This window comes from Megalobrama amblycephala, linkage group LG9 (assembly GCF_018812025.1).
Source record: "Megalobrama amblycephala isolate DHTTF-2021 linkage group LG9, ASM1881202v1, whole genome shotgun sequence".
In the NCBI taxonomy this organism is placed as follows: Eukaryota; Metazoa; Chordata; class Actinopteri; order Cypriniformes; family Xenocyprididae; genus Megalobrama; species Megalobrama amblycephala.
Window position 1 is genome coordinate 35,507,036 of NC_063052.1, and position 13,591 is coordinate 35,520,626.

The 13,591-nt window shown below is 39.6% G+C and overlaps 2 protein-coding genes across 8 annotated transcripts in view; both read right to left on the reverse strand.

Moving 5' to 3' along the window:
• The window catches only part of LOC125276142 (E3 ubiquitin-protein ligase TRIM21-like), a 98,723-nt gene extending 96,325 nt beyond the window's left edge, over window positions 1-2,398 (reverse strand). The window contains exon 1 of one of the 6 annotated variants that reach the window (XM_048203633.1): window positions 2,207-2,387. In XM_048203633.1, the coding sequence (XP_048059590.1) occupies window positions 2,207-2,282 (76 nt within the window). In that variant the 5' untranslated portion in view covers window positions 2,283-2,387. Of the gene's footprint in view, window positions 1-2,206 lie in introns of all 6 variants that reach the window. The other 5 variants (XM_048203634.1, XM_048203632.1, XM_048203635.1 and 2 more) reach the window with 5 other exon arrangements.
• A 3,671-nt stretch (window positions 2,399-6,069) lies between these two features.
• Window positions 6,070-13,591, reverse strand: part of LOC125276159 (zinc-binding protein A33-like) — a 38,781-nt gene continuing 31,259 nt past the window's right edge. For both annotated transcript variants that reach the window (XM_048203664.1, XM_048203663.1), the window contains one exon: window positions 6,070-8,005. In XM_048203664.1, the coding sequence (XP_048059621.1) occupies window positions 7,458-8,005 (548 nt within the window). In that variant the 3' untranslated portion in view covers window positions 6,070-7,457. The remainder of the gene's footprint in view (window positions 8,006-13,591) is intronic.

The following is a 13,591-nucleotide window of genomic DNA, read 5'->3' on the forward strand; positions in this document are numbered from 1 at the left end:
AATATCATTCACATTCGTTTTTCTAATATACTTACACAGATTTTTTTTAAAACTATGGTTCTATTTCTCAAAACTCGACACACAAAAACACAAAACACACACACAAGATGCAAAATATCACACATCAATATGTGAAAAAAATACTCTATTGCGTCTTTTGCTTGTTCAGTGTACAGTGGAGCACACAGGAGTTGTATGTGTCACACGTACATGTATGTGCACAGATACACTGTATATTCATTATGTATGCACAAATGATGAATTTTACACAGTTATAGTGCTGAACTGAATCAATGCTGAACTGCCTTTAGCTGAATAATGACACTATTGGCTTGTTAAAATTGCTTTACAGCAGAACCTGAATTTCTTACTATTGTGAAGCCGCTGTGTGTGTGTGTATACATATATATATATATATATATATATATATATATATATATATATATAAACTTTACACACAAATCTGTAAAACAGCTCAAACATGCATTTTATTCTGGACTAGCTTACAGTTTTTTTCAACAGCTTACACACAAAATCCTTACATGTCACACATTTTCTGAAACCTGACACTCAAACACCAGAACCACACACCACATCTGCAAAACCATACACTAATTCTCGGCCTTCGACTCAGTTTTCACTTTTTCAATCTTGCTTTCATGTTTACCATGAATTTTTCAACATCTCTCTGCCAATTCCTTTCAATCTTGTACAGAAATGAAGCATTTCTTGGATTTGTGTGTAAAGTTTTGAAAGTGTGTGTAAGCATTGGAAAAGAAAACTGTGAATCTTGTCTGTGAAACCAGTGGATAGTGTTACAGTGTGTAGTCACAAATGATAAACTTCTCACCAGTTCACACACCACAGTTACTTTAAGCAAACTCTAATAAACTCTAGCAAACTCAGATGAGGAAGTTCAACCTGCCACAAGAGCTGCCGATACAATTCGACTCTGCGGTCATTGAATCCATGCTCTGCACTTCTATTACTGCCTGGTTCAGCTCAGCTACCAAATCAGATCGCAGAAGACAATGACAGATAGTCCGGACTGCTGAACGAATCACTGGTACACCCCAGAACTGTATCATCCAGAGTGAGTAAAAGAGCTGACAAAATCATTCTGGACCCTTCACACCCATGCCATTTCCTCTTTGAACTGTTGCTGTCTGGTCAGCACCACAACGGCCAGGCACAGTTTCTTCCCTCAGGCAATCCACCTCATGAACAGTTAATGCCCCCACTGGCAATAAATGATGTTTTTTTTTTTAACAAAATTCATGAGGAGCAGGTGCAGATTGACCACAAGTTGAAAGCATTCAGCTAATCAACAACCAACAAGAGGTATATATGCTGCAGACATTCAGCACCTCTGTTCTTTGACAATTTATCAGCATCCCTCCACCACCCCATCTCCTCACTTCTCCTGTTATTATTAATACATCCGGGGGAGTACTCTGGGTTCGGGCCAAAATTCCGAGCTCTGAGCCCAACTCTATCAACCTCCACCCTCTGGACAGCCCGCAAAATACGCATTCCTTTATCTAATTATATGTATATGTGAACTTATGAAACATGTGCAATACACAACGCTACTTATACATTTATTTATTCAACACACCATACTTCTTATTTACATTTCCTTGCATTTGTACATACTATACATACTGTCTATATTTTGTATGTTGTGTTTTATATATATATATATATATATATATTTATTTATTTATTATTATTTTTTTTAAATATATTTTTTGTATATTGTTATTTATTTATTTACTTATTCTATTTTCATTCTTTTTATTATCTGTGTTGCACTGTCATTCTGTTTATACTGTGGAAGTACAAACATACCTGGCAATAAAGCTCTTTCTGATTCTGATATTTATATTTATGCATTTGACAGATACTGTATGTGAACTCTTTCTTCTTTATGAATCCATGAATTTGGTGTTGGTATCATCCTGATCTACTGTCTGAACTACAGAAGACAGAGCTTTTTTATTTTAATGACAGTGTTGACAGTGTATGATTCCCAGGGAATTAACAGATAATATGTAAACCTTGAATGCAATGTAAGCATCTTTGAACAAAAGTGTCTGCCAAACGTGTAATTGTTGAATGAACATAACCTTACTCTGTTACTACACATGCTAAATCTTAGAAATATAAATTCTAATGCTTATATTGATAACATCTCCAGCCTTACCTTTGAATTGAGAGCATTTTTCATCTGAAGAAACTTTTGAAAGTACGAAATCAGTATTTTCATTGATTGAATCCATTTCATGAGCCTGACAGAAGATGTGTCCACTGAGACTTGAGTGCTGCTTGAGTTTGTTCAGAATAAGGAAGTCACATAAAATATCATACACATTAGTTTTTAAAAAATGCTTACACAGATGTTCATTTCTCATAACTCGACACACAAAAACACAAAACACACACACAAGACAAGATGCAAAACATCACACATATCTTGCAAAAGCAAACACCATGCAAAACTATATAAAAATTAGAATTGCTTTACAGCAGAACCTGAATTTGTTACTATTGTGAAGCTGCTGTATATATATATATATATATATATATATATATATATATATATATATATATATATATATATATATATATATATATATATATATATATATATATATATGCACACACACAAACACACTGAATATGCCTACAAGCCAAGTCAGAAAGTCAACATTATAGTTTTTTTCAACAGCTTACACACAAAATCCTTACATGTCACACATTTTCTGAAACCTGACACTCAAACACCAGAACCACACACCACATCTGCAAAACCATACACTAATTCTCGGCCTTCGACTCAGTTTTCACTTTTTCAATCTTGCTTTCATGTTTACCATGAATTTTTCAACATCTCTCTGCCAATTACTTTCAATCTTGTACAGAAATGTACTTAGGAGCTCATTAAAGAAGAGCTTTAGGTTTTGAATAACTGTGTGTATATGATATATCCAAAAATAGAATGTTATTATGGAAAGGTGTTTGCAACATGAGACAAATGTTTGCTTTTGAGATATTTTGAATGCAGTGCTTCATTTTGCAAGAGATGTGAAGCATTTCTTGGATTTGTGTGTAAAGATTTGAACGTGTGTGTTAGCAGTTGAAAAGAAAACTGTTCTTGTCTGTGAAACCAGTGGATAGTGTTACAGTGTGTAGTCACAAATGATAAACTTCTCACCAGTTCACACACCACAGTTACTTTAAGCAAACTCTAATAAACTCTAGCAAACTCAGATAAGGAAGTTCAACCTGCCACAACACTGTAAAAACGACAACTCAAAATTGTTCACCTTACTAAAATTTTTGCATTCACTGACAATAAAATTGCATGTTGGAACTTGAACTATCTGTTGTAAGCCACTTGAACTCACTTTCAGACGTTTCTGAGGAAAAGTTCATCTTATTTTATAAATTGAGTTGATTTTATTTTGAAGTTGTAGTTGACACCCAGTTAGAGTGAGTTCAACTTATCTGCGCATGCTCATTTGAAATTTGTCATGGCAACCGGCTGTGACGGGGTTTCCAAGGATTTTCTCAGGAGCTCCCTGCGAAAGTTTGAAAGTTTGTGTCCGCCATCTTGTCACGATGCCAGCGGTAACTTTCCCTGACGTCTTTGTCGAAGAGAAACATTCCTAATTTCAAAGTTCAGAAAGTTCAAATAATTTGGCTTTTTCAGCTGGGGATTTACACATTTCTGTTCTTAGGCACTATACAACTGTTTATCGGTAATCTTTGTCAATATTTCATTATTTGTAAGGTCTCAACAAGAGTCGGAAAGTAAAAAATAAAACTGCCCATATTATAGTACTGAAACCTGATGTATTTGCTTTGGGTATAAGATTATTTGTTTACATTGTGGAATTGTAAAGCTGTTTGTGCCAAAGTCGTTCAAATAAACATGCATAAATTAACTGGTTTACTGTCAGTGGATGATTTAATGTGGGGGGGGGGGGGGGGGGGTAATTTAAACTCAGAGAGTCAGAGCTCTCCTCAGAGTCTCCAGACTCTCATCAGTCTTCACACTGATCTCAGACCAGTTTCTGGTGTTTCTAGAGCTGCACAGTGATGAGTACGAACAAGTATGAACCGGGATGTTTTTGAACACCAGGACCTGGAGGAGTCCACTGCAGCTGTCCTAGGCTACATTAAATATTGCACGGATATTGTCACCGTGGACAGGTGCATCAGGATCTATCCCAACCAAAAGCCATGGATGACAAGAGAAGTCCAGTGCCTGCTCAGGGAGAGGGACATTGCTCTCAGGTCTGGTGATAGGGCACAACACAGCACTGCCAGAGTTAACTTAAGAGGCATCAGAGAGGCCAAGGCTGCTTACAGGAGGAAAATCGAGGACCACTTTCACAGTAACAACACAAGGCAGGTGTGGGAGGTGGTTCAGCACATGACCAATCACAGATCTAGCTACTTCTCAGTTGCTGATAGTGATGCATCAATGGCGAAGGAGTTAAACCCTTTCTTTGCCCATTTTAAGGTGGAGTCTCCTGAGGCAGCCCCATTCCATCCAAAAGCTCACAGTAGCCACATCTTCATAGTGGAGGAGCAAGAGGTGAGGCCTACCATTGGCAGCTTTAATGATTACCGCGCAGTGGCATTGACACCCGTTATAATGAAGTGTTTTAAGAAACTGGTCCGGAGTCATATCATTACCTGCCTTCCACCCATATTCGACACACACCAGTTTGCATACAGACAAAATCAATCTACAGAGGCTGCCATAGTCACAGCTCTTCACACTGCTCTAATCCATCTGGAGCAGTAGTGGAGCTACGTTAGGCTGCTCTTTCTGAACTTTAGCTCTGCATTTAATACCATCCTTCCCCAAAGACTGGTGACCAAGCTGGCAAACTTGGGACTATCCCACTCTATCTGCCTCGCTCACAGAGAGTCAGGGTAGGCCCCTACATCTCCTCAGCCCTCAGCCTTAACACTGGCTCCCCTCAGGGATGTGTGCTGAGCCCCATATCTACACCCTCTAGACTCACAACTGCATTCCCACACACTCCAGCAACGCCATCATCAAGTTTGCTGATGATATCACTGTTTTGGGACGGATCTCGAAGGGGGATGAGTCTGCATATCGGGATGAGGTGGAGCACTGTCTGTGTGGTGTATAGACACTAACTTGGTCCTTAACACCACAAGACCAAAGAGCTGATCATAGACTACAGAAGAATTAAAACAGTCATTCAGTCCTTACTCATTTTCAGGGACTGTGTAGAGAGGGATTCAGACTTTCGTTTCTGGGCATCCATTGAGGAGGATCTGACCTGGAGTGCTAATACCACAGCACTAATAAAGAAGGCACAGCAGAGACTTTTCTTCGTGAGGATCCATAGGAAGAACCTGTCTGATAGTCATGTCTATCTTGTCACTGTTTCTTTGTCTGTCTTGTGCCTGAGTGGTTCTGTCTTTGGCTGAATCCCAAATGGCACCCTTAACCCTCAAGGTCTTCCTCGCACTTTCGCAACATAATGCTGCTTTGACTGCCGGGTAAAATCCTCAACTGAAGTGTGCATCGAGGGCGCATAGTGGCCGCAAAGGGGGCGCTCGCAAGCACCCTTCTGAAATCTAAAATGATGAATGGGACACCCTATGGTCTTGTGGACTTAACAGACATGCACACGTGGCAGCCATTGTAAATCCACAAGACTAAAAGTGCATAGAAGTGTGCCATTTGGGATTCAGCTTTAGTTTGTTGTTTTTTTGCAATATGACAAATAAGTATGTTTGTACTGACTGTCTTGTGAGAGTGGATTGTGTTTTATTTCTCTTATCTATTTCTAAGTATTTATTCATTTTATTTATTATTTATTAAGATGGAAATGTTTGTTTTATTGGTGTTTCTTGTTTTATTATATCCACTGTTGTCTTTGAGTGAAATACACCAGTAATGAAATGTAGCATTATTAATTTAATTGTATACAAGTATACAGTGACAATAAAGGTATTCAGTTCAAATCAGTTCAGTTCAGTTGTCTGCTTTATTTTGATGTAAAAAAAAAAAAAAAAAAAAAAAAAAAATACAGGGAATTTCACTTTTTCAGGTGGCGATGGGAGGAAAAAATGGCATAATTATGAAAAGTTGAAAAACAATTATTTGTTACAGTTTTTTTTTTTTTTTTTTTTTTACAATTGCTTATAGCGTTTACCAGTACATAAAGTACTTTTTCTAAACTCTTAACACAACAACACACCCACATCACAGTTAATTAACAGTTAATTATCTGCCCGAAACCATATTTTGTTAAATAAATACAAACTCTACATTTCAAAATACTAAAAACCTTTTTCTACATATACTAACTCTATCATTACATTCATTACATTATAGAATATATGTACTGTAGATAAAGAGAAGGAAGTAACAGAATTGCTCAAGGCAGCCAATGGTCAAATGAGTCCCCTATGCTGAACTTCAGTTGGCCCCTTTGTTGAAATGTCTTTCTGGGGGGTGGGGGTGTTGATGGTGTCCCCAAAGAGGGTTGGATGGTGTCCCCTTGGTAGTTAACGCCCTACACAGACCAGATATTCTGCATATATGAAACAGTGGTAGTAGAATCGTTGTAGTAAAAGCTTTACATCTTTACAATAACAAATCCAACATACATGGCCTTTGGTTACTGTTGAAGCTTTTTATTTATTTATTGATTGATTGATTGATTGATTGATTGAAGCAGAATAAAAATGTATAAAAGGTTATTGTGACTTTTTATCTCAGAATTCTAATTTTTGAGATATAAACTATTGAGCGAAAAAAGTCACTGCATGGCAGGAATAGGCTTTTCATAGGTTCTACATGTGTAAAGGGGAAAATCATAGAGAAGCACAATTCAGCACACAATCTTACTCCTCTCCATTACCTCTTCTTCTCCCTTGTCCTGATCCAACTACTACTCTCCTCCAACAACTATTCCTCTCCCTCATCCAGATAATATTTTTTCTCTCTCTCTGCTTTTGTGTTGTTCTGCATCCACACTGAACAAAACCAATTCAAAGAGTCCTATTTTACTCTATGTCCGTGTAATGAAACGAAATTCAATATCTGACTGTGCCTCCAACTGAGAGTGGAATCTATTTCTCAAGATTTCAGTGATCAGTTAAAAATGCTTATCAGTTAATGGTATGGCCACAACAGACAGATGTTCTGTTAAATGTGTTTAGAGCTTTGAAAATGTGACTACAGATTGGACAAATGTATGTTAGCAATTGAAAAAAAAAACTAAATCATATTCTTACATTAAAATTTGCAGTTATAGCTAGAAATGACAGACTTTAACAATGAAAAATGAATTATAAAAAAAAAAAAAAAATAGCAAAACATATGTTTTTAGATTTTTAAATATATAAATCATTATTTCAAAATATATATCATTGTGTATTTCATATTAGGTGTAAATTCATTTATTGTATTTGACAGGTGTGATGATCAGTGGAGCTGAGTTTTTACCTCCATAGTTTAAGGATGGGCTAAAATATGGATAGAGTTTCCCAGTGAAAGACTGACCAGTGAAAGAGTAGATATGAGAGCTGGACTCCACATCATAAAAGGAGACCAGACCCTCTTCATAATCCACAAACACACCGACCCGCTGCGGCTTCACTCTCAGACACAGAGAGACAAAGGGATCAGAGAGAGCTTTATATTCATTCCCATTCCTCAGCCACACAGTCCAGAATCCATTACTGGGAGTCAGTATGATCTGTACCTTCCTGTTAATGGATTCTCTGGCCACTCCTAAATCCCACTCAGTCTTTCCCTTCACCTGCACCTCAAAATAAAATCTCCCTGAGGAGAATCCCTCCTTTCCCAGGACACATACACTGTTATTAAATCTCTCTGGTTTTTCTGGTAGTTTCTGTCCAGTGTCTCCACATCTCACTTGTTTTCCATCATCAGACAGGATGAGATATGGATGAGCTGTATTCGGATCCAGAGTCACATCCACTGAGAAAACAGAATATGAATCACAAATTCACAAAACAGACATTTTATTTTCAATATTTAATCCATCCCTGGTAAAAAAAAAAAAAAAAAAAAAAAAAAAAAAAATTATATATATATATATATATATATATATATATATATATATATATATATATATATATATATATATTACACACACACTACCGTTCAAAAGTTTGGGGTCAGTAAGATTTTTTAATGTTTTAAAAGAAGTATCTTCTGCTCACCAAGCCTGCATTTATTTGATTAAAAATACAAACAAAAACAGTAATATTGTGAAATATTATTCCAATTTAAAACAGCTGTTTTCTATGTCAATATACAGTAAAGTGTAATTTATTCCTGTGATCAAAGCTGAATTTTCAGCATCATTACTCCAGTCTTCAGTGTCACATGATCCTTCAGAAATCATTCTAATATGATGATTTGATGCTCAAGAAACATTTAAGATTATTATAAATGTTGAAAACAGTTATTTACATTTTTATTTCATGATGCTATGATGAATAGAAAATTCAAAAGAACAGCATTTGTCTGAAATCTAAATCTTTTGTAACATTAAACACTACCGTTTAATTTTATTTTTGGGGGATATTAATAAAATTAAATCAATACTTTTATTCTTCAAGGATGAGTTAAACTGATGAAAAGTTACAGTAAAGACAATTATAAGGTTAGAAAATATTCTATTTTAAATAAATGCTTTTGAACTTTCTATTCATCGAAGAATTTTGAAAAAAACAATTGTACACTGTTTTCAACATTGATAATAATAATGAATGTTTCGTGAGCATCAAATCATCATATTAGAATTATTTCTGAAGGATCATGTGACACTGAAGACTGGAGTAATGATGCTGAAAATTCAGCTTTGATCACAGGAATAAATTATACTTTACTGTATATTGACATAGAAAACAGCTGTTTTAAATTGGAATAACATTTCACAATATTACTGTTTTTGGTTGTATTTTTAATCAAATAAATGTAGGCTTGGCGAGCAGAAGATACTTCTTTTAAAACATTTAAAAAATCATATATATATATAGGACTTCAGCTTCAGTTTGGATCCAGCCTCTTAAGAAGACCTCAGACAACCATCACCTGTGAAGAGACGGCGCCAGCTCCTGCGAGGACTTCAGAAGACGCAATCATCTGGATCAACATTCACATTGCACAATCTCTATATCCTAATTTATTGTTAATGTAATTCATTTTCCAGGAGCTCTTTGCTTCTACCTTCAGTTAAACTGCTAACAGTGATTGTAATTAATTACCTAAAGTATATTATTTGCTAACTACATTCTTTAAATTGTAATGTTGACATCCATTTTCTGTAAAGCTGCTTTGAAATGATATGTATCGTGAAAAGCGCTATACAAATAAATTTGAATTGAATTGAATTGAATTGAATATATATATAAAAATATGGTAAGTATACTCGCAGGCAGACTAATGTTCAGTATAGTTCATGTGTTAATGATTCGTTAATTTGAACTGTGCTATTTTGAAACAACTAATTTTGTACCAAGTATATTTTAGCTGTAAATAAGTTGTATTAAAAGCATAACTTTAAGTATATTTAGTGTACTTTTATGTGCTTAATTGGAACAATTAAGTATACTTAGTACACTGTATATGCCTGTGTAGGGACTAATTACATGCTTGATTAGTGATTTAAAGTGCACTTTGTGTGTGTGTAAGTATTATTTGTGATTTAAGTACATTACAAATTACAAGCGTCTTCCTATCATTATCACCGTCAGTTCCTGTCAGTTCCCGGACTACATTTCCCATCATCCTCCCTGCCAGTCACATGCACACTCCACACCAATCACCCATTGCCACATACAGCTAAGCACATTCTCTGGACTATTTAAGACTCACTCACACACCACCTCATTGCGAGGTCTTGTTTACTCCTGTGACAATTCTGAGCGTTTGTATCCTGTCTGCCTGTCTGTTATTGATCCTGCCCGTTTCCAGTTTATGATTCTCTGCCTTCTGCCTTTGGACTATTTATTGTTATCTGGACTGTGAACGATATCTGCCTGCCCTGATCAACTGCCTGTATCCTGACCACGATTCTGCCTAGCCCTTGCTGTTCCTGTTTGCCCCTGCTTTGACCCTGCCACGACCACACTGTAGCGCCTCAGCTCAAGAGGCTCGTGAACCGATCATCTCTTACTACGAGTCCATTTATAGCATCAAATAAACATGAATGAACATGAGAATGAATGTTGTTTCAAACGTGGAAAGACGTCAATATGCACAATTTTTCAAGTTTAACTCCACCGAGGTTAATCTAACTCCTGACTGCTTTGTCGGACAAAATAGCGGATGCGGCGTTCTGATTGGTTAGATCGCTTGTCAATCAAACTCCCCAAGCGCTCTTTGATGACGTGGCTGATTACGTTTCTGGTGATAATCTGTCAATCATCGCCCTGACAATGTGATTGGTCCGAACAGTTTCTGTTCGGGCATAATTACTCCTCTACGGATCGAGTCCAGACCGAACTCCCCGACCTCAAAATGTTGTGGGCGGGTCTAAGTTCGGCTGGCATCCAGGCTAAGTCAACATTTGAAGTGGATCCAAATCTTTCATCAATGTTGTCCTAAAACCTTCTTAAGACAACTTTCACGAGTTCACACTTACAAATAAGTCAGGTAAATTAATTGGTAAACGTATTTGGCGTGCTGTCCGGGGAGAGGGCTCCGAGCTCGGTAATCGGCCCGAACACAGAGTACCCCCCCCCTCCTTTTAGATTATATGAAGTAATCCAGAGAGTGTGAGGAGACGGGGTGGTGGAGGGATTCTGGAAACTGTCGAGGATCCTTGGGTGAGTTTGACTGTGATTATATACAGGCCTGAACTCATGCCGATTGGGTAGATACGTTGATTACAGATTGTTGACAGCTGGTTGAGATGAGGTAATGATTAAGATGTTGTAATGATTGGGTATCTTATTTGACTCGTTCCTCCTGAACTACGTTTATAAAACATCATTTCACGAGTTCACACTTACAAATAAGTCAGGTAAATTAATTGGTAAACGTATTTGGCGTGCTGTCCGGGGAGAGGGCTCCGAGCTCGGTAATCGGCCCGAACACAGAGTACCCCCCCAAAAATGCAAAATGTTGGCTATGGACAGCAGCCGGGAACTGTAACCCCCCAAAAATATAGAAATAAGGCTGATGTTTGCAAGGAGAAAGCTGTCTGCCGGATCGGGAGGGTTCTATCTGATGGGAGTTCAATACTCACAGCGAACCGATGAATATAAACCTCTTTGACCAGCAAACTAAGATAAGGTTTAGATGTTTTGGCTGGGGGCATCTGCAGCATCCGACGGGAGTTCAATACTCGCAGCGATCGGATGGGTAAAACCCCACCAGCCAGAACACTGAGAAGGAATGGCATCCGACGGGAGTTTGTTACTTGCGGCGACTAGAAGGGTAGCTTCAGCTGAGGGGGCCCCTTTAGGTGTCCGACGGGAGTTCAATACTCACTGCGATCAGACGGGTAAGCCCCAGCTGACGGTGGGGAGGACGTTTAGTAATTGGGGGGCTCTTGCGGCATCCGACGGGAGTTCAATACTCACTGCGATCGGACGGGTAAGCCCCTGTTGGCATGGGGTGAATGTTTAGTTATTTTAGATTGGGAGGGTTCTAGCAGCGTCCGACGGGAGTTCAATACTCGCTGCGATCGGACGGGTAAGCCCCCACGCTGATGGTGGGGTGGACGTTTAGTAATTTTAGATTGGAGGCTCGTGTGGTGTCCGACGGGAGTTCAATATTCACTGCGATCGGACGGGTAAGCCACTGTTGGCATGGGGTGAATGTTTAGTTATTTTAGATTGGGAGGGTTCTAGCAGCGTCCGACGGGAGTTCAATACTCGCTGCGATCGGACAGGTAAGCCCCCCCGCTGGCAGAGGGGTTAATGTTTGGTAAGGGCTCTTGTGGCATCCGACGGGAGTTCAATACTCGCAGCAATCGGACGGGTAAGCCCCTGCTGGCAGTGAGGTTAGCGTTAGTTATTTTGGATTGGGAGGCTCTCATGGCGTCCGACGGGAGTTCAATACTCACTGCAATCGGACGGGTAAGCCCCTGCTGGCAGTGAGGTAAACGTTTAATTATTTTAGATTGGTAAGCGCTCTAGCAACGTCCAACGGGAGTTCAATACTCGCTGCGATTGGACGGGTAAGCCCCTGATGGCATAAACGCAAAACGTTTAGCTATTTTCGACTGGGAGGGCTCTCGCGCAGTCCGACGGGAGTTCAATACTCACAGCGATCGGACGGATAAGCCCAGCCATAGTTGAACGAGAATAGAAAATGTATACTGTTTCTGAGGTTCTTATGGGAGCTCAATACTCATGGTGTCAGATAGAAGTTTGACGGATTTGACTGGGTGGTTTGAATCATCCGTTTAGAGGGTTAGTTTGAAGACTGGGAGATTTCTTGCAACATTGGATGAGGCCGAGTTTAGGAAGAGCTGGGCTCCTGCGGGAACGGGGGTGACATCACTGCTGCGGCAGTGGAGAAATTAGCCAGAAGAACTGATCTGCGGGAGCCGAGGGGACATCACTGCTGTGGCAGTGGAGAGAAGGGCCAGAAGAATTGAGCTCCTGCGGGAGCCGAGGCGACATCGCTGCACTGGCAATGAGATCATTCCCATTTTATTGGAATGATGGTATTAGTTGAGTTTGATATGGCTTGTGGGTATGTGTGAGAATATGAGCTGGAGCTGAAAACCTAGCTGATAAGCGTTTGTTAGGCTTCTTTAATGTGGAAACAGTTTGATGTAGTTCTTAAAAGCTTCTTATGACCAGTGACCAAGTGTTTGAATCTGATGCTGGGAAAGGCCTTATTGAGCAGCTGTGGTTGTTGCTCCTATGGGGAACGAATGACTGGAAAAGTGGTCTGCTGGGAGCTTGGAGGTTCTTAATGCTGTTTACATGATATAAATAAAGTAATGTTGAGAAGAGAAAATCAGGAAAGGCAGGCTGGAGGAACGGCTGGGACCGAGGCCTCTTGCAGAGGCAGCCTCATGCTCGGGCTGGCCCCTGGAACCTAGGGAGGAACAAGAAGTGTAGAAAAGAGGGAAGCTGGGAGTCCAATAAGGCCTCTGGGCCTGCGCCGCTAGCGGAGGCAACCTCACGCTTGGGTCAGTCCCTGGAGCCTGGGGAGGAACAAGAAGTGTAGAAAAGAGGGAAGCTGGGAGTCCAATAAGGCCTCTGGGCCTGCGCCACTAGCGGAGGCAACCTCACGCTTGGGTCAGTCCCTGGAGCCTGGGGAGGAACAAGAAGTGTAGAAAAGAGGGAAGCTGGGAGTCCAATAAGGCCTCTGGGCCTGCGCCGCTAGCGGAGGCAACCTCACGCTTGGGTCAGTCCCTGGAGCCTGGGGAGGAACAAAAAGTGTAGAAAAGAGGGAAACTGGGGAGTAAAATATGGGATCTGGGCCTGCGCCACTAGCGGAGGCAGCCTCACGCTAAGGTCCGTGGTTGAGCTGTAGACCAAAGACAAAAAGAGAGTTTGAGACTGATGACCGGGCCTGCGCTATTAGCGGAGG